This window comes from Lynx rufus, unplaced genomic scaffold (assembly GCF_022079265.1).
Source record: "Lynx rufus isolate CCGP_SWC_20201006 ecotype Redwood Valley unplaced genomic scaffold, mLynRuf1.p SCAF_3, whole genome shotgun sequence".
Classification (NCBI taxonomy): domain Eukaryota; kingdom Metazoa; phylum Chordata; class Mammalia; order Carnivora; family Felidae; genus Lynx; species Lynx rufus.
In genome coordinates, this window is record NW_025814845.1 from 68,607,577 (window position 1) to 68,634,576 (window position 27,000).

General features: G+C 40.5%; 1 protein-coding gene, 1 non-coding gene and 2 pseudogenes across 2 annotated transcripts; 2 read left to right on the forward strand and 2 right to left on the reverse strand.

The window, feature by feature from the left end:
- Positions 1–3,155: 3,155 nt before the first annotated feature.
- Positions 3,156–6,924, reverse strand: CUNH4orf36 (chromosome unknown C4orf36 homolog). The gene is made up of 3 exons (XM_047091043.1): positions 6,860–6,924; positions 3,524–3,678; positions 3,156–3,289 (listed from the first exon to the last, which is right to left on the reverse strand). Exons 1-3 carry the CDS (start codon positions 6,922–6,924, stop codon positions 3,156–3,158), a joined length of 354 nt encoding a protein of 117 aa, XP_046946999.1.
- LOC124521373 (U6 spliceosomal RNA) lies at positions 6,262–6,368 on the reverse strand. The gene has a single exon (XR_006964472.1). It is a non-coding gene; the product is annotated as a U6 spliceosomal RNA (small nuclear RNA).
- Positions 6,925–12,312: 5,388 nt separating the features above from the next.
- LOC124521104 (40S ribosomal protein S6-like) lies at positions 12,313–13,037 on the forward strand (annotated as a pseudogene).
- A 5,695-nt stretch (positions 13,038–18,732) lies between these two features.
- Positions 18,733–18,913, forward strand: LOC124521352 (uncharacterized; annotated as a pseudogene).
- Positions 18,914–27,000: the final 8,087 nt, after the last annotated feature.

Genomic DNA, 27,000 nt, shown 5'->3' on the forward strand with positions numbered 1-27,000 from the left:
AATCTCCATCACCTATTTCACCCATCTCCTTACCCCCTCCCCTCTGGTAACCATCAGTTTGTTCTCCATAGTTAAGAAACTGTTTCTAGATTTGTCTCTTTTTTATCCCTTTGATCATTTGCTTTATTTCTTAAATTCCAAATATGAGTAAAATCATGGTATTTTCTTTCTCTGACTTATTTTGCTTAGCATTATACTCTCTAGCTCCATCAATGTCATTGCAAATGGCAGGACGTCATTCTTTTTCATGGCTCTGAATAATATTCCATTATATATATACACCACATCTTCTTTATCCATTCATTACTCAATGGACATGGGCTACTTCCATAACTTGGCTATTGTAAATAATGCTGCTATAAACATAGGGATACGTATACATAATTGATAGTTTGTTTGGTTTTTTTTTTAAGAGAAACAGACTTAGTTCCATTGAAATTAAGAAGTTTTTTGGGGCGCCTGGGTGGCGCAGTCGGTTAAGCGTCCGACTTCAGCCAGGTCACGATCTCGAGGTCCGTGAGTTCGAGCCCCGTGTCAGGCTCTGGGCTGATGGCTCAGAGCCTGGAGCCTGTTTCCGATTCTGTGTCTCCCTCTCTCTCTGCCCCTCCCCCGTTCATGCTCTGTCTCTCTCTGTCCCAAAAATAAATAAACGTTGGGAAAAAAAATTAAAAAAAAAAAAAAAAGAAGTTTTCTCAGGGTACCTGGGTGGCTCAGTCAGTTAAGTGTCCAACTTTGGCTCAGGTCATGATCTCATAGTTCATGGGTTTAAGCCCCACATGCAGCTTTGTGCCATTGGCACGGAGTCTGCTTGGGATTCTCTCTCTCCCTTTCTCTCTGTCCCTCCCCCACTCACTCTCTATCAAAATAAATAAACTTCTACAAAAAAAAAAAGGTTTCTCAAGGATACCTGATGAATCAGGGAAAGAAAGGGAGGGGACTAGAACCCAGATCTATTAACTAAAACCTACAGTTTTCTTTCTACTACTTACTACTACTTAACTTTCTACTCCTATCTACATAAATATGACTTTTAAGAAATTAAAACTTACTAATAGCAACAATGTTAGATACAGTGTGCAGTAGAATTGTGGGCTATAGATTGAAAAATATTTCTAGTTTTCAAAGAAACTATTTGAGGTGTTATCTCCAGTCTAGATGAATTAGTAACAGTGACCCTAAAAGGGAAAGTACACAAACTACTCCATGGGATGTGAACTACAAAAATAAACATGCAATTAATCCCATTACTGTCCAAAACATATGTTGATACAGCTGGATGTGATTAATTTTTTAAAGAAAACAATGAATTGATTTTGATTTCTAAAGAAATAGAAATACACTGACTTTTTGCCTAAGACTGGTCTTTGGTTGAGAAATTATAAAGTGGTATTTTCCACATTTTAAGCAGTCAGCAACTCAGCTGCCATATTTATGATAATAACATTGGTGGAAGGGGGAAAAAAACTAGTCAAATGGAAGAAAGAACAGGCGGAGAGAACAGATGTGGAAAAAAGGGGAGATACGTGGTACAACTGGGTAACATAGTGAAAATCCCACACACTCAGCCAAGAAACTTTGGGAGTGGCTCTGGTTGGCAGCTAAGCATCTTACATGAAGCACATCTGAATTTTGTTAAGCAAATCTAACCAGGAATGTGGCAGTTCCACCTCCTCAAGACTACATACAGACAGCTTTTTCCAGGCCTGAGGATCACTAAATCAAATGGGTCACTGACACACTTCTAAAAACAAATGACCTTCATGTGAGCCACCATATCATAGGTCGAAGAAAGTATCTGAAGATAATTCAGACAACAGCTTCTAAATATTGTCAAACAGCAACCACCAGATATAATTCCCTAGTTAAGAAGTCAAACTGTGGGCCCACAGGGGTGTATTACGGCCCCCTAAGTATGCTTTGATTCATCTAACAAACACTAAATTGTGCTTAAATATAACTTTGATATCCAAGTGTGCCTTAATGGATTCAAATTCTAGGAAAATTGGTTCACACAAGTCCAATATTTTCCAGCTAATCAGTTCCCCATTCTCTAGCCCTTCTGCAAATAAGAGTTTTCCACATAATAAGGTCTTTGCGTTTTCATATCATTTTCACGTGTATGTGTGTTCCATATGTTCCAGGGCATCCCAGAAAGATAATATGAAATTAAGCAGAAAGAAAAAGATTATTTTTTAGGAGAACAAAAGCAAAACGTAAGTTCTACTTGCTGCTTTAAAGTACTACGTAAGACTGGTAAATGATGTTTCACTGAACATTGGAAACTGAAGAGTTACTAAAATGAAATCTAAAATTTTTCTCGGGGCTCCTGGGTGTCTCAGTCAGTTAAGCATCTAGCTCTTGATTTTGGCTCAGGTCTTTATTTCATAGTCATGATAGCCCCATTATTAAGATTCTCTCTACCTCAATTTTTTTTAACCAAAAAAATTTTTAGTCTATCATTTTTAAAAGAATTTTTCTTGGAACACCTGGGTGGCTCAGTGAGTTAAGCATCTGACTCTTGATTTTGGCTCAGGTCATGATCTCACAGTTCATGAAATCAAACCCCACCTCAGGCTCTGCACTGGCAGTCGGAGTCTGCTTGGGGTTCTCTGCCTCCCTCTCTCTCTCTGCCCCTCCCTGTTCTCTCTCTCTCAAAATAAATTTTAAAGAAATAATTTTTCTTGGGGCACCTGGCTGGCTCAGTTGGTGGAGCATCTGACTCTTGATCTCAGGGTTGTGAGTTCAAGCCCCATGTTGGATGTAGAGATTACTTAAAAACAAAATCTTTAAAAAGAAAAAAAGAATTTTTCTCTCTCCTTTTTTGGTATCTCAAAGATGCAAATTCAAAATAATGTCTCTGACAAGGAGTTTCCTCTTTCCATAGTGCAATTTTACAAAAATCCAAATGAATAGCATAAATGACTCAATCCCAACTACTTTCATCTACTTACAGTGTTGTTGCTTGTGATACAAAGGAACAAGTATGTGGTAGGGACACAGAAGATCTGTCAGAGCTGCCATCAACCCACAGGAGCTGGTTCATCCAGCAGTGGGTACTCATGTCTGCACCAAACTTCACACTGTGAAAGGCTGGAGACCTTCATTGCCTTTGGATGTGGAAAGCTCAGAGTACAGATTCAATTATGAGATGATGGTCACTTAGGTGGAAGGGGTCTTCTCAAACCAACTTGCCTTTCCCTTAGAGAAAACTGAACTTCCTCAGCTAGGATTTTCTGACATTTCAGGTTTTTCAAGCGCTTCATCTCATACTCCCTTTCAAGGTTGATGGCTGGAAAATAAAATACATGAAGCAATCCAACTGATATTTTTCACCAGTCATAATATGGTTAAAACTGAATATTTCATCACACAGCAAACCACACATTCTTAAATACTAAACAAGAAGGGCTTCATAGATGAGGGGTATGGGTCTGAATAAGCATATTTAAACACTTATCTGACAATAAACAATATGATATAGATAAAATTTGCTATTTATTAAAATAGTTCTTACAGAACTTACATTCTGCAGAAGGGAGCAGAGCACTCTTAGTGGTTTTATTTTTTTGGAGGTAAAAAGGACTACCAAATATAATTTCTTCCAAGAAAGGCAATTTGATGTTGGCTAGGTTCATGTACCAGGTCTTTGTAAGCAGTGCAAGATCCCAAGGTTCCTGTCTGGGGCAAAAATTCATTAATTCATTCAATAAATATTTATTGAACATCTAATGTGGAATATACAGAAGATATCTTAATTCTCAATTACATTTTCCACTAGACATTTTGGTTTAAGATGGGAATTCAGGATTTTCCAGAGTTGTAAATCTAGCCAGGAGAAGGAGCCTTATATTAATGTATAGTATGTAATGTATATATACTAATGTAGAGATATATTGCAAAATTACCATAAATTATAATGACAGGAACTTTTGTTAAAAACAGTCTCCCTGCAGTCAAGCCAATCTTTCTATGTCTTTTAAGAGGATGTGGTTAAGAACTGTAAGCTCTAAGTCTTTTATGGCCGATCACAAATATGGTCACATTAGGGAAAGAAAAAAAGAGAATAATCATTCATTGAGCAGGTACTTGGCATACACTAAGGCTTCGAATGTGTGATCTTATTTTAATCTTTACAACCTCCCTGTGGATAGACAAGGAAACAGACTCAGAAGTTAATTAAGAACCAGAGCTGGTACTTAGCCCAGCTGGAGTTATTCAGAAGCACTAGTAGCAAGAGAATCCTCGGAAAACTGGAGGAGATGAAATTCCAAACTATAATATTTAAAAATAATCACCATGAACTTCAAATGAATTGTTTTATATATTCTAATTTGGAAATGCTAAATGACAACTACATGTTTCTCATCTCACTGAGTCAATATGAGTTTCATATGTCCTAGGAAAGGTGAAAGACCTGCTTTGGTACAAGTAGAGGAAGTAAGGGTGTAATGTACAAGTGTCTACTTGTTTTCCTCCTCCAGCTTCCTTGCTACTTTATCATCTAACTTTAAGGAGCAACTTGAAGTCTACAATTATTATAAATGCATTTGAATAAGGGCACAAAGATGTATTTATAAGAATGTTCACTGAAGCACTGTTTGTCAAAAACAAAACAAACAAACAAAAAAACTCACAAAATAGCCTTAATGTCGATCAAGAAGAGCCTGGTTAAACAAACTGTGGTACACATGTTGATGAAAGAATGAGGTTTATCCTTATATGTCGACTTGGAAACATGAGCAATAAAACAGCTAATTTTATCTAGCACTTACTATCTGCTGGGCACTGCACTGTTTCAATCAGTTTACGCATATGAACACATTTAATTGACACAGTAACTCTATGGAGTAGGCAGGTACTATTATTAAACTCATTTTGCAGATAAGGAAATAAGAATAGAACAACTTGTTCAAGGTCACAGGGCTGTTGGTCGTGGGTTTGGGATTTGAACCCAGAAAGTCAGACTCTAGAAACTGTGTTCATAACCATTAGGCTATACAAGATGTAGTGGGGGCCAGGGCAAAGTTCAACATAATCACACATGTAAAAACACATATGTGTATATGTGTATATATGTGTGTATCTTGTATAGCAGACGGAAATTCTAGAAAAATATAAAACATTTTACCTCTGAGCGGGACTGAGATAGCCTTTTTATTTTCTTTTCAAATGTTTCTATACTGTTTGAAATTTTTGTGTGTATTTTCTACAACTCTCTAAAAATATTTAACCAAAAAATCAGTGAGGAGTTGTCTTAGCAAATTAATTCCAAAGAGTGCCGTTGCCATTCTTTTCCTCTTAATTTAGCTGTTCTTATAAATAATATGGTATCAAACACTTTCTTGTAAGTATGATAGAGAAGGCACTGGTGCTGCAGAGACTATTCATGATATAAAATTCTACATAATCAAAACTGCAGAATAAATGCTTTAAGTTATTCTCCAGACATAGGATTATCTTTATTACAAAAATTACATTTATAATAATGTTGACTACCATGGTACTTGCCAATAGTTCAATGTCTAAACACATACGGAAATGACAAAACTAAATAAAATGCAATGGTGAATTTGCTCTGGTTTTAGAAACCCAAAGGGTGTCTCCACTTACTTCTCAGAATATTGTTTAAAAAGAAAAATTCAACTGACCCATAATGGCAAGTATGTCATAGACTGTGGCAGAGAGGTTAAAAAAACAAGTGCAAAAATTAAAAATAAACAAAAAAACAAGGTCGCAATAGACACCACACAGTGAAACTACCATGTGGTAGTAGCAGTCCATGTTCATTACGGGTTTACTGTATGTCAAGCAATATGCAAGTATGTAACACACATTATTTATATTCCACATCATACAGACAGGTAGTGATAAGTTCATTTTACACATGTGGAGACCAAGATAGAGAAAAGTAATTTACTCAAGTTGGCATAGGGAGCCAGGGCAGGACCAGGCTTCGAACTCAGGTCTTCTGTTTGTTTGTTTTTTTAATGTTTATTTATTTTGAAAAAGAGAGACACACAGAGCGCGAGCAGGGGAGGGGCAGAGAGAGAGGAAGACACAGAATCCGAAGCAGGCTCCAGGCTCTGAGCTAACAGCACAGAGCTGGATGCAGGGCTCAAACCCACAAACCGTTGAGATCATGACCTGAGCTGAAGTCGGACGCTGAACCAACTGAGCCACCCAGGCGCCCCATTTTTTTAAATAAACATGTAGATTTATTTTAAATCAGTTCAGTGCATGATACAAATTGGTTTTGCAGTTTAAAAATATGGAAGCTTCACGAATTTACATGTCATTCCTGTGCAGGGGCCATGCTAATCTTCTCTGTTTCGTTCCAATTTTAGTACCTGTGCTGCAGAAGCAAGCACATGGCTCAGATCTTTCTGATTGCAAAACCCATGTTGTCCATACCAAACATCACCTGCAAAAACGTACAGGATGCAAAACTGACTCTTTGTATCAGCCAATCAAGTGCTAAGTTAAGATATACCTGACACCAAGACACTTTCAGGTAGATTTACACTATCTACAGAGATATTTTAAGGTAGTTGACAGTAGTCGAAAATGTTGCTTTGGAGTACAAAGATGAGCTTCTATCCCTGTCACTTCTTTACTACATGACTGTATGACTTTGATCAAATCACTTCTCCAAACCTGTTTGTGTTGTTTTGTTATAACTGCCAAGTACGATAATTTATAAATTCTTAATAAACGCATTTACCTTTAAAAAAAAAATCACTATTCAGATCACTGAAAATACCTCACATGGTCCAGTAGCTCATCAGGGTTTCCGGTACTCTTATTTTACCAAGGACACTCCCCATCCCCAGTCAAGGCTCACAGTGATGAAAATACTTACACTTTAAAACAACCGCCCCGCAATATGGTTTTCACTGTGTTCTTTCTTGGCAAGCCATAAGCCATGGTGAATTATCATAGTCCAACTTCCTCACATAGGTGCCTGATGTTATGACTGCAGTATTCTGTTCACTCTGCCTGAAATGATTGCAATACACAGAATTAGTGGCTTTCACTTTAATATTTTTTAATACCCAAATAATAAAAAGATTTAGAAAAAGCATTTCTGGATGTCACGAAGTTCCTAATGTTCCTTGAAGCTTAACTCCTAATGTACAACTGTGTTCTCTTTTATTTGTCGTGAACTCATTTTATCATTTCTGGCCACGTATGGAGAAAATGCAAAGTTAACATCGGTATTCCGTCACTGCCCAAGCCTGCAAAACTGGCTCAAACACCTCATCACCCAAACGTGTCTGACTTTGGCAATATTGAAAGACAAATGGCTCTGCGGGTACACGAACATCCCGTTCCCCGCCCAAGCCCCCTTCCCAGGTTTTCCCTTTTTCAAAAGCCTGAGCTAACCAAGCGACCCCCTGTAAGTGCCCCTCCCACTGCGTCCCGCCAGGGTGCGCAGTTCCGCGCAGGAACCGGCTCTCGGGAGCGGGTGGAGTCTCGGCGGTCCGCGGAGCCCGGGGCAGAGGGACGGACAGGCGGACGGGCAGGGAGGCCGGGCCCTCCCGCCGCCTCTTCCCACGTCCGCGCCCAGCTCTCCTCCCACCCGCACACAATGCGCGGCGGGCGCACCGGGTCGGCCGGGGCCTCGGGGGCCGGACGGGGTAGTGGTCGCCGGAGCCCGATTACCGGCGCTCGCGGGTCTCGGGGGTTGCGTTCCCCCGCGGACGGAGGGCGGAGCGCGCGCCCGACTAGGCGCTCATGGCCGCGCGCACTAGCGGGCTCGCGCCGCGGGCACACGCCTCCTTCCCGCTGGCGCCCGAGCTACGGGCCGCGCCCCAGGCCGGGAAGCCTCGCGTCACGCCCGGGCCTCAATAAAGGGCTTTGTGGTGACGGCCCCGCCCTCCAGGGGCCTTGGGAACCAGGTCCCTGATGGGGTCCCGCGGGGGCCTCCGGGTTAAGCAAGCGAGACAAGCACACACTTGACGGAACAAAACTTAGGAGCAAAAGAGCTGTAAGCGAGGTCTTTCTCTGAAAACGACATTTAAATGTCAGGAGGTTGTGTTGAAGTGACCTGGGAACTTCGTTTTGGGGCCCATTTGGGGGCACAATTTAAAGAAACGTGCTCAGCTTTGACTGTTCTCTTTGAGCGATGCTCACTGGTGACGCCTGAGGAGCGGAAGCGCTATTGTTACAGTTCGCGCGCCCTAGTGGGTCAAGGCAGCTATAAACGCTCAAGCCCCAAGCCCAAATGTGGTGTTATGTGTTCGTCGTGGTAAGGGCAAGACAGAATGGAAAAAGTGGCCTGATGGACCAGTTTTTGAAGTCATTACACTGTGGTGATTCAGGAGGAATCTATATTTTAATATGCCAATGGTCATCACTTAAACATCAAATGAAAATGGCTTACCTGTCCATTTTGCAGGAGGGTCTTGGAGTCAGAACTGGTTTGGAATTCTAGTTCTGCCAGTTGACAACTTTTAGGTCTTGCCTATATAAATTCTCTAATCCTCAATTTCTCCGTCTATAAAACAAGTATAATACTCTAGGACTTGCAAGGTCGTTGTGAGGATTAAAGATCTGTCTGTAAATTCCCTGCCACATGGTAAGTGCCTAATTGTCTAATTTTGAGCCTAGTAACACTTTATGACATAAGCCAGGGATACTTACTCCAATTGTAGAGAGGAAGAATGAAGTAAGAGAGGTGGCATAGCTCTCAAGTTACAGGCCCAACAGTACCCGGACAGGCTACCTCTGTTACTAGCTACCAATTAGAATAGTGGTAGGCTTGAACCAGCTTTTTGCCTTCCTGAAACTGGAAGGCGAGGACTCCTTTGCTCTTTAACGTTTCTGGGAAAGGAACCCCAATGGGTGAGAGTGTTAGTATTTAACACGAAGAATGGTGAATCCATTAATGGACTATGAAATCAATGTAGTAGATTTTGACCTGGATTTTTTCAAATGAATTAACATAGAATGGGGTGGAGTGTGGGGAATGAGAGTACATCATGCAAGTAAGTCTAGGTATTGTTTTGTGGAACTTATATTTTTGTTATCCATATGTACTCTTTCTCATGCTTTTGTGTGTGTGCAGTTTCAGTGTAAATTGTAGTTCTCACAGTGGGTCTAAAAAGTTCGAAAGCCATTAGCATTTCATTTTAGAGATGAAAAAAGTGGAGACCAAGTTGTTAACTGAAATCACATTTAGATGGAGCAGAAATAGGCCACTTTAGAGTTGAAGTGACACGTGGAGCTCTGGCCTGTTCTCTTTTTAATAGAAGAAATCAATAATCCAGAGAGATGTTTCCAGGGCCCCACTGAAAAAGGCTAGACAGCCTGTGATTTCTCCATGTGGGAACTTCATTTCCTGTATTCGTTTCCTTCATAATTCCTGAGAATTATGTTTATTTTCTAAGTGATTTACTTTGAACAAATATGGTGGAAGTTACAGAATATGACTTTTTTATTTAAATTTTTTTTAATGTTTATTTATTTTTGAGAGAGAGAGCACAAGCGATGAAGGGGCAGAGAGAGAGAGGGAGACAGAGAATCCGAAGCTGGCTCCAGGCTCTGAGATGTCAGCACAGAGCCCGGTGCAGGGCTCGAACCCACAAGTTGTGAGATCATGACCTGAGCCCAAGTTGGATGCTTAACCAACTGAGCCACCAGGTGCACCCAGAATATGACTTCTGAGACCAGGTCACAAAAGACCTCTGTGGTCTCTCTTGGATCACTAACCCTAGAAGAGATCAGAAACATGTTAGGGAACACTCAAGCCACCTTGTGGAGAAAGTCACATGCAAAGGAATCAAGGCCTCTAGCCAACAACTGGTGAGGTTCTGAGGCCTCATTCCACCAACCATGTGAGTGAGCCAGCTTGGAAGCACATCCTCCAAAGCTCCATCAAGCCTTCAGATGACTGCAGCCTCAGCTGATGTCTCACTGAAGCTTCATGGGAGACCCTGGGTCAGAACCATCTAGCTAGCCAGTCCAGGATTCCTGGCCCTCAGAAAATATAAGATAATAAATGCTTATCATTTTAAGCCATCAGACTTTGGAGTATTTGTTACAGAGCAACAGATACCTAATATAACACTAAGTGTCTTATTGGAGAAGGAATATTTTACACAGAGGAAAATAGCCATATTTTTCTAGTTGAGATTAATAGTTTGATAAAAAATGAGCAGTAAAGGGGCACCTAATGGCTAAGTTGGTTGAACATCCAGCTCTTGGTTTGGGATCAGGTTGTGATCCCAGGGTTGTGGGATCAAGCCCCACTATTGGCTCTGTGCTGAGCAAGTCCCTTCTTGGGATTCTCTCTCTCTCTCTCTCTCTCTCTCTCTCCTACTCTCCCTTGCTCATGCTCTCTCTCTCTCTAAAATAAAAAATAAAAATAAAAAATAAATGAACAATAAAACATTATGCTTTTACAGATTCTTTCTGGGCAGCTGATTTTGCTAAATCTCATCTAGGACCAGTTGAAAGCTTTAGAAACTGTCAACACAGAAAATATGGTAAGTACCAGTCTCCCATGTCTCTATTTTTTTTTTAATTTCATTTATTTATTTTGAGAGAGAGAGTGGGTGTGGGGAAGGTATCAGGGAGAGAGGGAAAGAGAGAATCCCAAGTACACTCCCCACTGTCGGTGCAGAGTCCAGTGCAGGGCTCTATCTCATGAACTATGAGATCATGACCTGAGTCGAAATCAAGAGCCAGACACTAAACCAACTGAGCCACCCAGGCACCTCTCCCACGTATATTTAAAAACAAAAATAACACTAAATCACCCTACCCCCATAATGACAATTTTAGTATTTTCTTTTGAAATATCAAATCACCTCTAAACATTACTGACTCCCATAAACATTTCTGTCTCCCACCCGCCTACTCTCTCTCTCTCCTGTCCTTCTCCTCCTTTCCTTTCTTTTCTCTATGATCTCTCTCCCACTGCTTTTCCACTGCCCTGCACACATCTGCCTATTGGGTAAGGCTTCACTGATCTCTATTCCAGAAAGTTGGCAGGTTTCATTTGAATTGGTTAAGAGAACATTGCTGCCACCTACCGTTAAAACTAAGGCACGAAGATGAATACAAAGAGACCTGATAATAACAGGTAACAAAAAAACAATACTAGTGTGATGTTTACTACACTTTGGGCACTGTTCAAGGTACTTCATATACATTGATTCATTTAATCATCACAAGAAGAGATGCTATTATCAATTTAGTGGTGTGAGTTTAGGGATATTAGGGAAGTAAAAACTGAGGTACCTCACGTGTGAATAACTTTTCCAAGGTCACAGGACTCAAGACTATGCAATTCTGATATTTTTCTTTCTATCATACTGTACATTCTCCCAGGATTGTAATTAAGACAATGTTTTAAGGTATATACTTGTAAATATTTTTGTACTTCCCTGTTTAAATACTCTGTTAATTTCTCATCATATATATATTAACAGAATATTCTTGGACACCTACTCCATGCCAGCAGTCATTCTTCTCCATGTCATCTGAGCCTCGCAGTTTAGTGGGAAAAAGGGTAATAGTTTCCCTAGAACAGTTAAGGGAAAAAAAAGGTTTATAGGGCTACTAAATGACTTGCTTACAATTACGCAACTAGTAAATTACAGAACCTAATTTAACCCAGGTCAGTTTCACTCCTGACCTACCTTCTCTGAGTTCTCTGACTTAACTATATATTCCTCAGTCCATGAAATTTCCATTGCATCCTTACCATAACATTGACTACCCACCCATTTTATTTGACAGAGTAGGCTTCTGTACCTTAAGCACATTAGTGCCTGACCAGAACAGAAAATAATAGCCACAGCTAGAGTCCAGACTCCTCTGCCCTCTTTAGAGGTATAAGTTAAAATTTCCTAGGTGCTCAGTTGATGAACTCCTGTTGTTTAGGAGGCAAAGCAGGTAAGAATGTATTACCCTAATCCAAGACTATGTGATTTACAGCCTAGGATTCTCCCCAGGACAAAATCTGGAGCAGTAGGGATCCCTGGCTGCCTCTCAGGCAGGCACTGTGAACCTGCATCTGTCACGGAGCAGTACATATCAGGGTAGCTATCCCATGACAACTACATTTGAATTCCTCCACCGTGCAAGCGTAAAGCATTAGTTGTAAGAATAGGAAGAAAGGTGTTTCTTTACACATCTTAATATATGAGGGCTTTGAAGTGTTACAATGTCACCCTGTAAAGTACTAGTTTCAACCATGCTAATTTACAATAAGTCACTTTAAGAATAATTAGGAAGGTAGGAGCAATTAGGAAATTAAGAAGAGGTTCTTTTTGTGGTGGCTCAGAGGCGGTAGGCTGCTTCAGGATGAAGCCGAACATCTCTTTCCCAGCTACTGGCTGCCAGAAACTCATTGACGTGGATGATAAATGCAAACTTCAAAGGGAATGGCCACAGAAGCTGCTGATGCTCTTGGTGAAGAGTGGAAGGGTTACATGGTCCAAACCAGTGGTGGCAATGACACACAGGGCTTCCCCATGAAGCAGGGCATCTTGACCCATGGCCGTGTCCACCTGCTGCTGAGTAAGGGGCATTCCTACTACCGACAAAGGAACACTGGGGAAAGAAAGTGCAAATTTGATCGGGGTTGCATTGTGGATGCCAATCTCAGTGTTCTCAACTTGGTTATTGTGAAAAAAGGGGAGAAGGATACTCCTGGACTCGCTAGTATTAGTGCGTCTCGTCACCTGGGGCCCAAAAGAGCTAGCAGAATCCGCAAACTTTTCAGTCTCTCTAAAGAAGATGATGGCCACTCATGTGTTGTGAGAAAGACCCTAAAAGAAGGTAAGAAACCAAGAACCAGAGCACCCAGGGTTCAACATCTTGTTATTCCATGTGTCCTCCAACACAAACGATAGCGTATTGCTTCGAAGAAACAGTGTACTATGAAAAATAAGCAAGAGGCTGCAAAATATGATAAACTTTTGGCCAAGAGAATGAAGGAGGCCAAAGGAAAATGCCGGGAACAGATCGTCAAGAGACAGAGGCTGTCTTCTCTGAGAGCTTCTACTTCTGAGTCCGGTCAAATATGAGATTATCTACGAGTAACAAATAAATAAGATCAGACATCAAAAAAGAAGAAGAAAGAAAAAAGAAGATGAGGTCTCCAGTCATTCATTAAATATTTGTTAAAATGAGTCACATTTTATCAACTTTTGAAATACGTAATAAGTCATAGCAGTTGAGCTCTTTTCCTGAAGAGATACAGACCAGATGGAGAGGTGGCATGCTTTGATAGAAAAGGTCTAACTAGGAATAAAAAATAAACTAGGCTGGGGATCTTTTACAAATATAAAGCTTCTAAACCTTTGTACCATTTATGAAACCTATTCTATAGCACCCCACAATATTTTTTTAAGATTTATTTTTATTTATTTTGAAAGAGAGAGAGAGAGAGACCACAAGTATTGGAGTGGCAGAGAGAAAGGCAGAGAGAGAATCCCAAGCAGGCCCTGCACTGCCACTGTAGAGCCCAACATAGGGCTCAATCTCACAAACCATGAGATTATGACCTGAGCCATAATCAAGAGTCCAGCACTTAACCAACTGTGCCCCTGGTTGGTTCAATAGGTAGAGCATGTGACTCTTGATCTTGGGGTCATGAGTTCAAACCCCATGTTGGGCATGCAGATTACTTAAAAAAAATAAATAAGTAAAAAAAGAATTCATTAAAGTTCATACTGGATAGAAATCTTGTCCTAAAATTTCTTTTTTTTTTTTTTGAAGATTTATATCCCAGGCTTATAATATCTATATAATCTTTTTAATTTTATTTATCTCAGTGGTTCATTCATAGTTCATCTTAAGCTTTAATTCAGTTAGATTCAAGGCAATTTAACACATATCTATTGAACATTTTCTGTATGCAAAGCTCTGTGATTAGCCCCCGTAGTCTGAAATTTGTCCCTCACCCCTGCCATGTGTAAGAAAAGCTTAGAGAGTTTTTAACAACTATATGCAAATGAATGAAACTGGACTGCTTTTTTAATACCATATACAAAAATAAACTCAAAATGGGTGTAAGACTTAAATGTAAGACCGGAAACCATAAAATTCCTAGAAGAAAACAGAGGAGGTAAGCTCTATGACATTGCTTTTGGCAATTTTTTTTTGGATCTGTCTCTCAAGGCAAAGACAGCAAAAGCAAAACTAAACTATTGGGACTACATCAAACTAAAAAACTTTTGCACAGCAAAGGAAACCATCAACAAAACAAAAAGGTGATCTGCTGAATGGGAGAAGATATTTGTAAATTATGTGTATCCCATAAGGGGTTAACATTCAAAATATATAAAGAACTCATATAACTCAATATCAGAAAAACAATCCAATTAAAAAATGAACAGAGCTGGGTGCCTGGGTGGCTCAGTCAGTTAAAGCATCTGACTTCAGTTCAAGTCATGATCTCACAGTTCATGAGTTTGGGTCCCACCTCAGGTGAGCTTGAGCCCTGCTTTGGGTGAGCCCTGCTTCTCCCTCTTTCTCTGCCCCTTGCTCATTGTGCTCTCTCTCTCCCTCCCTCTCTCTCTCTCTCCCTCTCAAAAAAGAAGAAGAAGAAGAGAGAAAGAAAGAAAGAAAATGAATAGAGGCCCTGTCACTTTTCCAAAGAAGACCTCCAGATGGCTAACAGACACACTAAAAGATGTTCAGCATCACTCATCATCAGGGAAATGCAAATCAAAATCTCAATGAGATATCACCTTACACCTGTCAGAATGGCTAGTATCAAAAAGATGGGGGGCGGGGGGATGACAAGAAATAACAAATGTTGGCAACAAAGTGGAGAAAAGGGAACTCCTTGGTGGGAATGCAAATTGGTACAGCCACTGTGGAAAAGTGTGGAGGTTTTTCAAAAAATTAAAAATAGAACTACCATATGATCCAGCAATTCCACTTCTGGATATTTAGCCAAAGAAAATGAAAACACTAATTCAAAAAGACATATGAACTGCTATGTTTATTGCAGCATTACTTACAATATCCAACATACAGAACAACCTAAGTGTCCATCGATAGATGAATGGATAAAGAGGATGTGGTATAAATAAAAAATTTTAAAGAAAAAACAATTTTTAAGGGGATGTGGTATGTGTGTGTGTGTGTGTGTGTATATATATATATATATGTTTACACATGTATATACATATATATATACACATATATACATACATATATACATATACAATACCATATATATATATAACATATACAATGGAATATTACCTAGTCATAAAAAAAGAGTGAAATCTTGCCAATTGCAACAATATGGATGGACCTAAAGGGTACTCTGCTAAATGAAATAACTCATACAAAGATAAATACCATATGATTTCACTTACATGTGCAGTCTAAAATATAAAGCAAACAGATAAGCAAAATAAAAGAGAAACAGACACAGATATAGAGAATAAATTGTTGTTTGCCAGAGAGGAGAATAGGGAGTATGAATGAAATAAATGAAAGAGAGTAAGAGGTATGATGTTGTAGTTATAAAATAAATAAGTTGTGGGAATGAAAAGTACAGATTAGGGAATATAGTCAATGATATTGTAATATCTATATGGTAACATATAGTAGCTAGACATATTGTGATGACCATTTCTTGGCATATATAAATATTGAATCACTGTTGTACACCTGAAACCAATACAATATTTTATGTCAATCATTGTTCAATTAAAAAAATAAAGAACAGCTCTCTTTTCCCATGTAGAGTTAAGTCAATTATGAAAGTGTACATTCTCAGAAATACAGAAAAAGAAAGGATCACCACTCTGTCACTTGTGAAAGTTGTCTTGAAAGAATTAAGTTTCCCTTTTTAAGCCAAAACCTAAAATTGAAATGCATATAAACCCCTAAAGGCAGTAAATAACAGTCTACCTAAATTCAGGACTGAAGAAAAAGGAATTATTTCAAAGTGTAGAACTTCTTGGACTTGCTCAAGCACTGACTTCCTAATGATAAACCTGTCTGTGAAATTTACTCCTTAATTCTTTTCCATCTTCTTGATTTTCCAAGTTAAATTCTTTTTTAATTTTATTGTAGGATAATTGGCAATATAATGTAATGATTTGATAAGAATATACATTATACAATGATTACCAAGATCAAGATAATCAACACATCACCACCCCACATAGTTAATAGTTAACATAGTTAGCTCTGTGTGTGTGTGTTAAGAATGCTTAAGATCTACTCCCATCAAATTTCTTTTTTTTTATGTTTATTATTTATTTTGATAGGGAGAGAGTGAGCAGGAGAGGGGCAGAGAGAGGGAGAGAGAATCCCACCCAAGCAAGCTCCATGCTGTCAGCACAGAGCCTAACACAGGACTCAAACTCATGAACAGTGACCTGAGCTGAAATCAAGAGTCAGATGCTTAACCAACTGAGCCACCTAGGCACTGCCTCCACCCCACCCCCCACCCCAGGCAAATTTCAAGTGCACAATACTATATTCTTAACTACAGTCACCAAATCTTGTTTCTCATCTTCCAGTTCTACCTTCAGGGTACCAACAATAAATCAAAGGACACCCCCTGTGGCTGTAGTAGGCATTGTGATCTAATATGCTTTCAATTTTTAAGGTTTGTCCCCTATAAACTATATATTTGAGAAAGAAACAGCGGAGATAACACAATGCTAGAACAAACTCCTCTCTTTCCCAAAGGTAAGCAGAGTCTCAAATGCATCTAAGCATCTCTAGCCTCCCTGGCTTGGTTGCTGTTTCCCAAGCCTGGAAGGTGTATTCCCACATGTCATGGGTTGAACCGAGTCCACCAAAAAGAAATGTTGAAGTCTTAACTCTCAGTACCTATGAAAGTGACCTTATTTGGAAAAGGTCTTTGCAGATGTAATCAAGTTATGATGAGGTCCTACTGGATTGGGCCTAAATCCAATCACTGTGTCCTTACAGAAAAAGGAATGCCAAGGGTTGCCAGTAAGGATTAGAAGCCAAAAGAGACAAGGAACAGATTCTCCCTCAAAGCCTCCAAAAAGGACCGAACCCTGCTGACACTTTGATTTCAGACTTCTGGCCCTGCAAAGTATAAGAGAATAAATTTCTGTTGTAAGCCACTCAGTTTGTGGTACTTTGTTAGAGCAGCTCTATGAAACCAAATACACCACTGTAGGTGGTAGGTGTAGCTGTTCCTTCTACCTGGAATAGTCTTCCTCCAGACATGGATAACTCACCTCCGTCATGCATTTGCTTAGTGATGCTTTCCCTGACACTCTAGTCAAAACCACTACCCCTCACCCCTGTGCTGCCAATCCCTTTACCCTGCTCTACTTTTTTTAATTAAGAAAAACTTTTTTAGTGTTTCTTTTCGAGAGAGAGAGACAGAGAGCAAGTGGGGGAGGAGCAGAGAGAATGGGAGACAGAATCTGAAGCAGGCTCCAGGCTCCAAGCTGTCAGCACAGAGACCAATTCAGGGCTCGAACTCATGAACCGTGAGATCATGACCTGAGCCAAAGTCAGATGCTTAACTAACTGAGCCACCCAGCCACCCTATAAACTATATATTTGAGAAAGAAACAGCGGAGATAACACAATGCTAGAACAAACTCCTCTTTATCCCAAAGGTAAGCAGAGTCTCAAATGCATCTAAGCATCTCTAGCCTCCCTGGCTTGGTTTTTTTTTTTTTTAAAGAAAACTACTTTATTAGGGCACCTGGGTGACTCAGTTGGTTGAGCATCCAACTTGATTTTGGCTCAGGTCATGATCTCACAGCTGGGTTTATGGGTTCAAGCCCTTTATCAGGCTCTGCACTGACAGCACAAAGTCTGCTTGGAATTTTCTCTCTCCCTCTCTCTCTTTGCTCCTTCCCTGCTCACACTCTCTAAATGAATGATGAATTAATTCATTTAATTAATTAAATATTTAAAAAAGAAAACTACTTTATTAACAGCTGGCAATTCTTACAAATTCCAGGCATGTTGCATAGCCTCTGCTCAGCCCAGTCATCTGCTATGGGCTCAAAAACATCCATTTCTAAAACAGCTGCCTAAATTTTGTATAAGTATTAAGGAATACTTTCGTGCAAGCTAATTTTAGCTTGCATAAAATAAATTTGTAGTAAACAAAAAGCTTCAATGTAGGAAACTGCTCTCTAATTAAGAATTTAGTACTTCTTTTTACCAAAATGTAAATAAAGGGGTTTCAGCTCAGGGTCTTTTCAGCAACCCTCCAGGTGAGAAAAAAACTTTTAACCTCCCACTTTTCCTTCTCCACCTCTTATTTTCCCTTTCTTCCCTCTTCTTACCATCTCTTCTGTTTGCTTTCCCACCGACATTCTTCTTCCTGTTGTTTCCTCCTCCTTTCTCCCTCTTTATTCTTTTCTACCCTCCTTTCATTTACTTTCTTCCCTCCCTACCTTCAGTTGTCCTTTTTGTCTCCCTTCCAATGTTGAAATCATTACGTGCTTATAGAGCCAAGTAAACTCCAGCTCTGCTTTTTTTTTGCATTTATCACCTTCTAACATACTATACAGTTTATTCATTATGTTTATTGTTAATTATATGATCAATGTTTATTGTTAGCTGTGAACTCCATAAGGGTAGAGAGTTTGTTTCTTCCACTTCTGTATCCTTAGGGCCTTGAACACTCAAGGGAATGCATATGTAGGTAGTAAAAAATAAAGAATGGCAACAAGGTGAATATCATGCAAGATGAGACTGTAGTTACCTTTGGAGGGAGATGGAAAGTTATAATTTGGAAAGTACATGAGCTTTGCACAGTGGCAGTATCATAGCCAGTGAGGTTTACCCGAGGTGTGATTATTGCTAATTGGAAAGTATATGCAGGGCCTTCAGACTTGCAAGTGGAGCTCTATTTCTTAACCTGGTTAGCAGTTAAAGGCATGATTACTTTCTCACAACTTGGTAAATTGTACATTTATGTTTTATACATCTTTCTGCATGAGCCATTTTTCACAACAAAGAGAAGCTTTAAGAATTACTTTCATTTTGGGGACGCCTGGGTGGCTCAGTCCATTCAGCGGCTGACTCTTGATCGCAGTTCAGGTCATGATCTCACAGTTCATGGGTTTGAACCCTGCATCAGGCTCTGCACTGACAGTGTGGAGCCTGCTTGAGAGTCTTTCTCTCTCCCTCTCTCTCTGCCCCTCTCCTGCTCTCTCTTTCTCCCCCTCTGTCTCAAAATAAATAAACACTTAAAAACATTTAAAAAGAATTACTTTTATTTTTTTCCTATGGGGAAAGTTATTGCTTAAAAATATTATTTATAAAAATGTCATAACTTTGATGATTATATTAAATAGTACAACATAGGTTCCTGTGTGCCTCAGTTCATTGAGTACCCAACTCTTGATTTTGGCTCGGGTCATGATCTCACAATTCATGAGTTCGAGCTCCACATCAGGCTCTGCACTGATGGTGTGGAGCCTGCTTGGGATTCTCTCTCTCTTCCTCTCTCTCTGTCCCTCCCCCCAACCCCCATCCCTCAAAATAAATAAATATTAAAAGCAACAACAACAACAACAACAACAGTACAACATAGTGTCCCCAAAAGCCATAAAGGCATTTTATTTTAAAATATGATCTTAATAGAAGTGATGTGTAAAGCAGCAACATGACATACATAGCTACTGTCACAAAACAAATTACATCTCCCTAAACTTAAATGTTGGAGCTGTAAACTGCACCCTTCCCAATGCGACTGTATTTAGAGAAGAGGCCTTTACGAAGATAATTAAGGTCAGGGGCTCCTGGGTGGTTCAGTTGGTTAAGCGTCTGACTCTCGATTTCAGCTCAGGTCATGATTCACAGTTTGTGGGTTCAAGCCCTAAGTCAGGCTCCGTGCTGGCAGCGTGGAGCCTGCTTGGGATTCTTTCTCTCCCTCTGTCTGCCCCTCCCCTGTTCAAGCTCATGCGCGCTCTCTCTCTCTCTCTCTCTCTCTCTCTCTCTCTCAAGATAAACATTAAAAAAAATTTTTTTTAACATTTATTTTCGAGAAACAGAGTGAGACAAAGCGTGAATGGGGGAGGGGCAGAGAGAGTAGGAGACACAGAATCTGAAGCAGGCTCCAAGCTCTGAGCAAGTGGTCAGCACAGAGCCTGATGCAGGGCTCGAACCCACGAACTGTGAGATCATGACCTGAGCCGAAGTCGGACACTCAACCGACTGAGCCACCCAGGTGCCCCAAACATTAAAATTTTTTTAATAAAAAAGTAAAATTAATTGATTAGAAAAGAAGATAATTAAGGTTAAATGAGGTCATTAGGGTGGGGTCTTGATCCAGTAAGACTGGTATCCTTATAAGAGGAGGAGACACCAGGAATACACACAGAGGAATGGCCACGTGAGGAAACAAGAAAGTGGCCACCTGCAAGAGAGGAGAGAGGATTCACCAGAAACCAGCTCTGCTGGCACCTTGATCCTGGACTTCTAGCCTCCAGAGCTGTGAGAAAATAAATTTCTGTTGTTTAAGCCCCCAGTTTGTGGTATTCTGTTGTGGCAGTCTGAGGAGACAAATATAGCTGCCACCCCAGAGTCACTTTTGTTCCCATTCTTTTATACCTCTTACCCTTGTCCCTCTCCCCCTCTCAAAAAAACTGAGGTGTGATACGTTAAATGATATATAGATGTGATGGTTTAAAAAACATGTCCACAAATCCTCTGATATATCTCCCTTCAAGAAGAAGAGCTTAATTCCCCTCCCCTTGAGTGTGACCCTCTTCTAACTCATAAAATAAAGTAAAAATGATGACATATGACTGAAGAGACTCTGTAATAAAAGGCACTATGGCTACCTTCATGTTCTCTCTCTCTCAGATCACTCACTTTGGGAGAAGCCAGCCACCATGTTGAGCCATCCTATGGAGAGACCATGGAGTAAAGAACTTAGGCTGAAAGTCAACAGCTGTATGAGTGAGCCATCTCAGAAGGGGATCCTCTAGCCCCAGTCGAGCTTTTAGATGACTGCAGTCCTTGCACACATCTTGACTGAAACCTCATTCAAGATGCTGAGCTAGAAACATCCAACTAAGCTACCCTCAAATTCCTGACCCACAGAATTTGTGAGATAACATGTTTATTTTAAGACACTAAATTGGGAGTAATTTGTTATCCAATAGGTAATTTCTAGAGGCTAGATTACTCTTACATAAGAAGGAGATAAGGAGACATAGAAGGAAAGATCTGGAAATGAGGAGTTAGGAGGAAAAAGAAGTGGAAAGAGGGTATAGTGAGGAGAATTTCAAAGGTGTTCACTCATTTGGAGAGAGGATGAGGTTAGGGCAGTGATATATGAAATGGGACTTTGGGACAGAGAGATTAGTTAAAAGGTTTATTTAAGAAAATTTTCTGTTTTATTTGGTATAAATCTCTCCCCTGTGTTCCTAAAAAACTTTAAATAAAAATCTACATATCTTTAAATAATAATAAATAATAATAATCCAACTTGCCCAGTGATTTAATGTGTCCTTGGGCTCATGAATGACTTATGTAAGTCAATGCTAGTAATTTTATCCTTCTTTACTAGACACTCAATTTCCCAGTTTTTCTTATTACGTGGAGCCATGGACAAAGTTCTGGCCAATGAGACATAAAGGGACGTCTACTGGGAGCCCCTGGGAAATATTTTGCTTCCTGCTGAGTAGAGACACACACTTAAGAATTCACTAGCATTTCCCTGACCTTTCTTCCTATCTTACAGGTGTGTTGAAAAGTTGTATGAGGCCACTGTCTTGTGCCAGTGAGAAGCTAATTGTGATGATGGGAAGGCATCAGGCAGGGGTGGCTAAGCATAAGGACAGAAAGCACCTAGAGCCATGGAGGCAGCCTGAGTGGTGGCATTGAACCTGGAGTGCCTTGTTCCAATCTCATTAGGTGAGAATATTAATGTTCTTTTTTGCTTAAGTCACTTAAGCTACAATTACTATGGTTTTCTGTAATTTGTGTCAAAATCATTCCTAACTGATACTTAAGATGAATATTTTCTTAAAGATGGTGCCCTCAAGGGCACCTGGGTGGTTCAGTTGGTTGAGCATCCAACTTTGGCTCAGGTCATGATCTCATGGTTCATGATTGGAGCCCCACGTTGGGCTCTGTGCTGACAGCTCAGAGCCTGGAGCCTGCTTCAGATTCTGTCTCCCCCTCTCTCTCTCTGCCCCTCCCCTGCTTTTCCTCTGTCTCTGTCTCTCTCTCAAAAATAAATATTTAAAAACTTAAAAAAAAAAAAAAAGATGGTGCCCTCAAGCCGAGCCACATAATATGTGTGGACCTGAGACATACTTCCTGAGTTCAAAATCCCCTTCCACTTCATCTAGTAGCCTTCTAGCCAGGAAGTTACCTCAGTGCCTCAGTTTTTCATCTATAAGATGGAGATAATTCTACTTTCACCATAGGACTGTCATGACCATTAGTTGCCTTGCCCTAATTATTATACAACAAATATAAATTGTCATTATTTTAAGAGTTTAAAAACCAAAAATTTAGTATTCAAAATCTTCAAAAAACCACACAATCCACGGGGCGCCTGGGTGGCTCAGTCGGTTGAGCGTCCGACTTCGGCTCAGGTCATGATCTCACAGTTCGTGGGTTTGAGCCCCGCATCAGGCTCTGTGCTGACCACTTGCTCAGAGCCTGTTTCAGATTCTGTGTCTCCTTCTCTCTCTGCCCCTCCCCCGCTCACACTTTGTCTCACTCTGTTTCTTAAAAATAAATAAATGTAAAAAGAAAAAACAGAACAATCCTCACAAAATGTGAAGTTTATCAACTACGAATTTAGGGCCTGTAGATATTCCGCTACTGTACATAATCATCATATTTTGGATGGATGTGAAGTGACTTCGGTTTTTAACTCTTCAATGAAGAAAATTTCAAATCTATACAAAAGCAAAGAGATTCATACACTGAATCTCCATCTACCCATCACCCAATGTTAGCTGCTTATCAACAGATTTCCAATCTTGTTTAATTGTGTCACTTTCCCTGTAAACACTGAGTGACTTTTTTTTAAGTTTAAGACAGAGAACATGAGAGAGAGAGAGAGAGAGAGAGAGAGAGAGAGAGAGAGAGAGAACCCAAGCAGGCTCCTCACAGCCAGCAGAGCCCAATGCGAGGCTCAATCACACAAAACATGAGATCATGACCTGAACCAAAATCCAGAGTTGGACACTCAGCTGACTGAGCTACCCAGGCAACCCCTAAGTAACTTTTTAAAATTCATTTATAAGTCACTTTAATTTCACAAAAAAATTAAATATGTGTATATATCTCTAGAACTAACAGCTTTTTTTTTTAAGTTTTCCTATATTTGTTTTGAATGTAAGACCTCAGACTGAGATCTTAATGATGGCAGTTGAAAAAGTATGGATTTTGGAGCCATCTCTAGATTGGGTAAAAATTCCGCTTCCACCTCTCTCTAGGTATGTGATCAGAAGCACATCACTTACTTTCCTCTGGGCCTCAGTTTTTTCACCTGCAAAGAGGAGCAGACCAGCAGTCACGACCCACTTTCCAGGGTCACTTTGAGAAATAAATAGCAAAACGATGGTGAGTAATACCTATAATTTACTAAACAAGCCAGCCACCGCCCTAAGCACTTTTCTGGTAGTATTGTCAGTCCTTGGCACTTGGCACTTGCCTGGTGCCCAGCAAATGTCGCCTTTCAGTCCTTGGAGCAGGTTTTACTACAGTAAAGTTGACCAAGTGCTGGCACTGGTTATGGCAGGCTGGTGAGAGAAGGTAGTGCCTTACCAGACACAGTCCTCCACAAAGTGGGGGCAGCAGGGGTGGCTGAAGAAAGCCTTCTCGATTTACTAACCAGTCCAGTTTGTAGGGAAGATGACGGATGGAAAAGGAGGAAAGAATGAGGATAAAAGGGAGTGTAGGGTCAGGAAGAGACGAAAGTACCATGTTTTGTTTTGTTTTTTTTAACTGTTATTTTTAAAGTTTATTAATTTGTGAGTGAGAGAGAGAGCACGGGGGAAGGGGCAGAGAGAGAATCCCAAGCAGGCTCCCTGCGGTCAGGGTGGAGCCTGACAAGGGCTTGATCTCATGAACAGTGAGATCATGACCTGAGCCAAAATCAAGAGTTGGAGGCTTAACTGATTGAGCCACCTCTGAAGTACCACGCCTTTTGTCTCTCTCCAGTGCTCTCACACATTGGCTTTTCTGGCTTCACACAGCCCCTCCCAGCAGTTATCACTCTGCACTTACCTTTGGGGCTCAGTAGCTGGAATGTCGGGATGGGATGGCGTAGAGAAGCAGACAGGTGACCTGAAGTTAGCCCCAGAATGACCATGGCCCCATTGTTCAGGAAGACAGTTCCCAACACCCCCAAGTCCTCTGCAGTTCCCATTACTGTTTGATGGGCCTTTATACATTTAGTCTGCAAACAGGGCTCCCTCAGATGGGCCCATTAGAAGAGTCCTTACCACCTCAAGGGGTATGAAGGCTGCCTGACCTTGCAAACCCAGACATTTTCCAGAAAAGGCTCAGAACAGCGATAAGCTGGGAACGGATTCGAACAGTTAGGAAGGAGTGATTCTAAAATCAATGTTTATTAGCAAAGCTTTCCCTTTTTTTTTTCTGTTTCTCTCTCCAGAAGACTTTGTGTCTGAACTGGGCTTCAAATTCAAAGTAGGAAATCTACTAATTCTTCTCAAAGGGGTCTGTGGATTCATAACAATCAAGCACTTGGGTGGCTCAGTCGGTTGAGCATTTCACTTTGGCTCAGGTCACAATCGAACAGTTCAAACGGTTCAAACCTACATCAGGCTCTGTGCTGATAGCTTCAGATTCTGTGTCTCCCTCTCTCTCTGCCTCTCCCCCACTTGCTCTCTCTCTCTTTCTCTCTCTTTAAAAAATAAACATTAAAAAAAATGTTTTTTAAGTAGCAGATGAATTTAAAATGCATATTCCCAGGTCCTGCCTCCAGAATTCTAATTCAGAGGGATCAAGAATCAGCTGTTAAAAAATAAGTGCCCAAATGATTCTCTTTCAGGTGTTTTTGGACATTTCTCCAAAACTGGCCTAAAGACCATTGCATCAGATGAGTCCCCGGAGTCTTGTGAAAAATACAAAGTCCGTAGATATCCTGAATTTTAATCTGCAGGGGCAGAGTTGGTTGGGGGAGGATGAAGAAGGAAGTCCAGGATTCTGCATTTTATTTTATTTTTTTAATTTTTTTAACGTTTATTTATTTTTGAGACAGAGAGAGACAGAGCATGAACAGGGGAGGGGCAGAGAGAGAGGGAGAGACAGAATTTGAAACAGGCTCCAGGCTCTGAGCTGTCAGCACAGAGCCCGACGCGGGGCTCGAACTCATGGACCGTGAGATCATGACCTGAGCTGAAGTCGGATGCTTAACCGACCAAGCCATCCAGGCGCCCCTGGGATTCTGCATTTTAAAGAGACTTCCCAGGTGAAGGTTTACTCCTGAATTTTAAGAACCACCCACCTAAGGAATAACAAAATGTTCTCTTAGATGGGCTGTGGCCTGGAGGACCTACTTCTGCTGAATCTCATGAAGCTACTTTGGGTGTATGTTCATGAGGAAACCACAACCCCAAGAACTCAACTAAAGGAATGAGAAAAAGACAAGGTACTGAGAATAGGAATTAAGTAATAACCAACAATGGTTCCACATCAAAGAATTTTTATAAAGTCTCTCCAGTAGGAACACTGCAACACATTGGTCCTCTATTCATCCATACTTGGCCTGCAGTGCAAATTTTCTTACATGTAGATGCTCTATAAATACCCATTAAGTTGACTTGAATGTATTCCCTTTGGAGAGCCATACTTTCAACAAGGACTTCCATAATTTTTTCCTAGTGGTGTTTGGATAAGCATACATGTATGTACAGGCAAGGGGCAGAGAGGTGATGGTGAACAAAAGTGGGTTTGATAAAGTAAGGAAGATAAAACTTAATGAGTTGCTAAGCAGACTTCAGTTGTAAGTTAGGGAAAGCATAACTACAAGTTCTAATTTGGGTTTACTTCCTCTTTTGCTGCAGAATCTTAAGCAAGCTACTTTCATTTCTCTCTTTTTTTATTTTTTTTTAAGGAATATGCCTTGTGGAATTATTTTAAGAAGTAAGTAATCAGAGATTGGAAAGCACCTTTTCCTCTTAGCCAAAATTGTGAAGAGAATCTCCACCATCTGGCATCTAGGCCAGTTCAATGAGACAAGTAGTTTCTTTCTTTCTTTCCTTCTTTCTGTAAACTAAAGATCATTTAGTAGATGTTTATTGAGGATTCATTATGTGCTAGAAGCTATGACTTCTGGGATAGCAAACAAGATACAGTTACTACCTACTATTATTGAAGAAATGAGGAAATCAAGTGAAAAGTAGAAGTTGAAGGATCAGGGAAAAATCACTGGCCAGCCTTCCTTTAGTGCTGGCAGAGGTGGGCAACATGAAGCTTGCAAATTCATCTGGGAATCCAGGTGCTTCAGCTATCAGAGTGGAACAGCCCAGCCTGGAGTCACTTCTGGTCAACAGGGCCTGCACTTGACAAAAGAGTCTGGTATGGGGTAGGAGGGAGCAAGAACATACAGAACGTGCCACCAGTGTGGTAGAGAGTGGGCACAACTGAGATAGGCAAACCTCTCTGTGTGTTTCCTCCAGAGCATGGCTGTTCTTTCCCTACTACCTACCAAATCTCATGCTAGCTTCTTTTTTTTTTTTTTTCCAACTCTAATGCAAATCACACAAGGAAGGGGATTCTGGAAACTGTAGTTCTAATTTGTTCAAAGTAACACCATATATATAAGGAGCTGGGTTGAGAAGTGATGAAAGTTGACCAGGAGGCCAATGCATGATTAGAGGTGACATAATCAGGATGCCTGGTGGCTCAGTCAGTTGAGCATCTGGCTCTTGATTTCAGCTTAGGTCATTCCCAGGGTCATGGGATCAAGCCCCATGTTGGGCTCCATGCTGAGCATGGAACATGCTCTCTCTCTCTCCCTCTGCCCCCCACCCCCACTCACACTTTCTCTCTCTCTCTCTCTCTCTCTCTCTC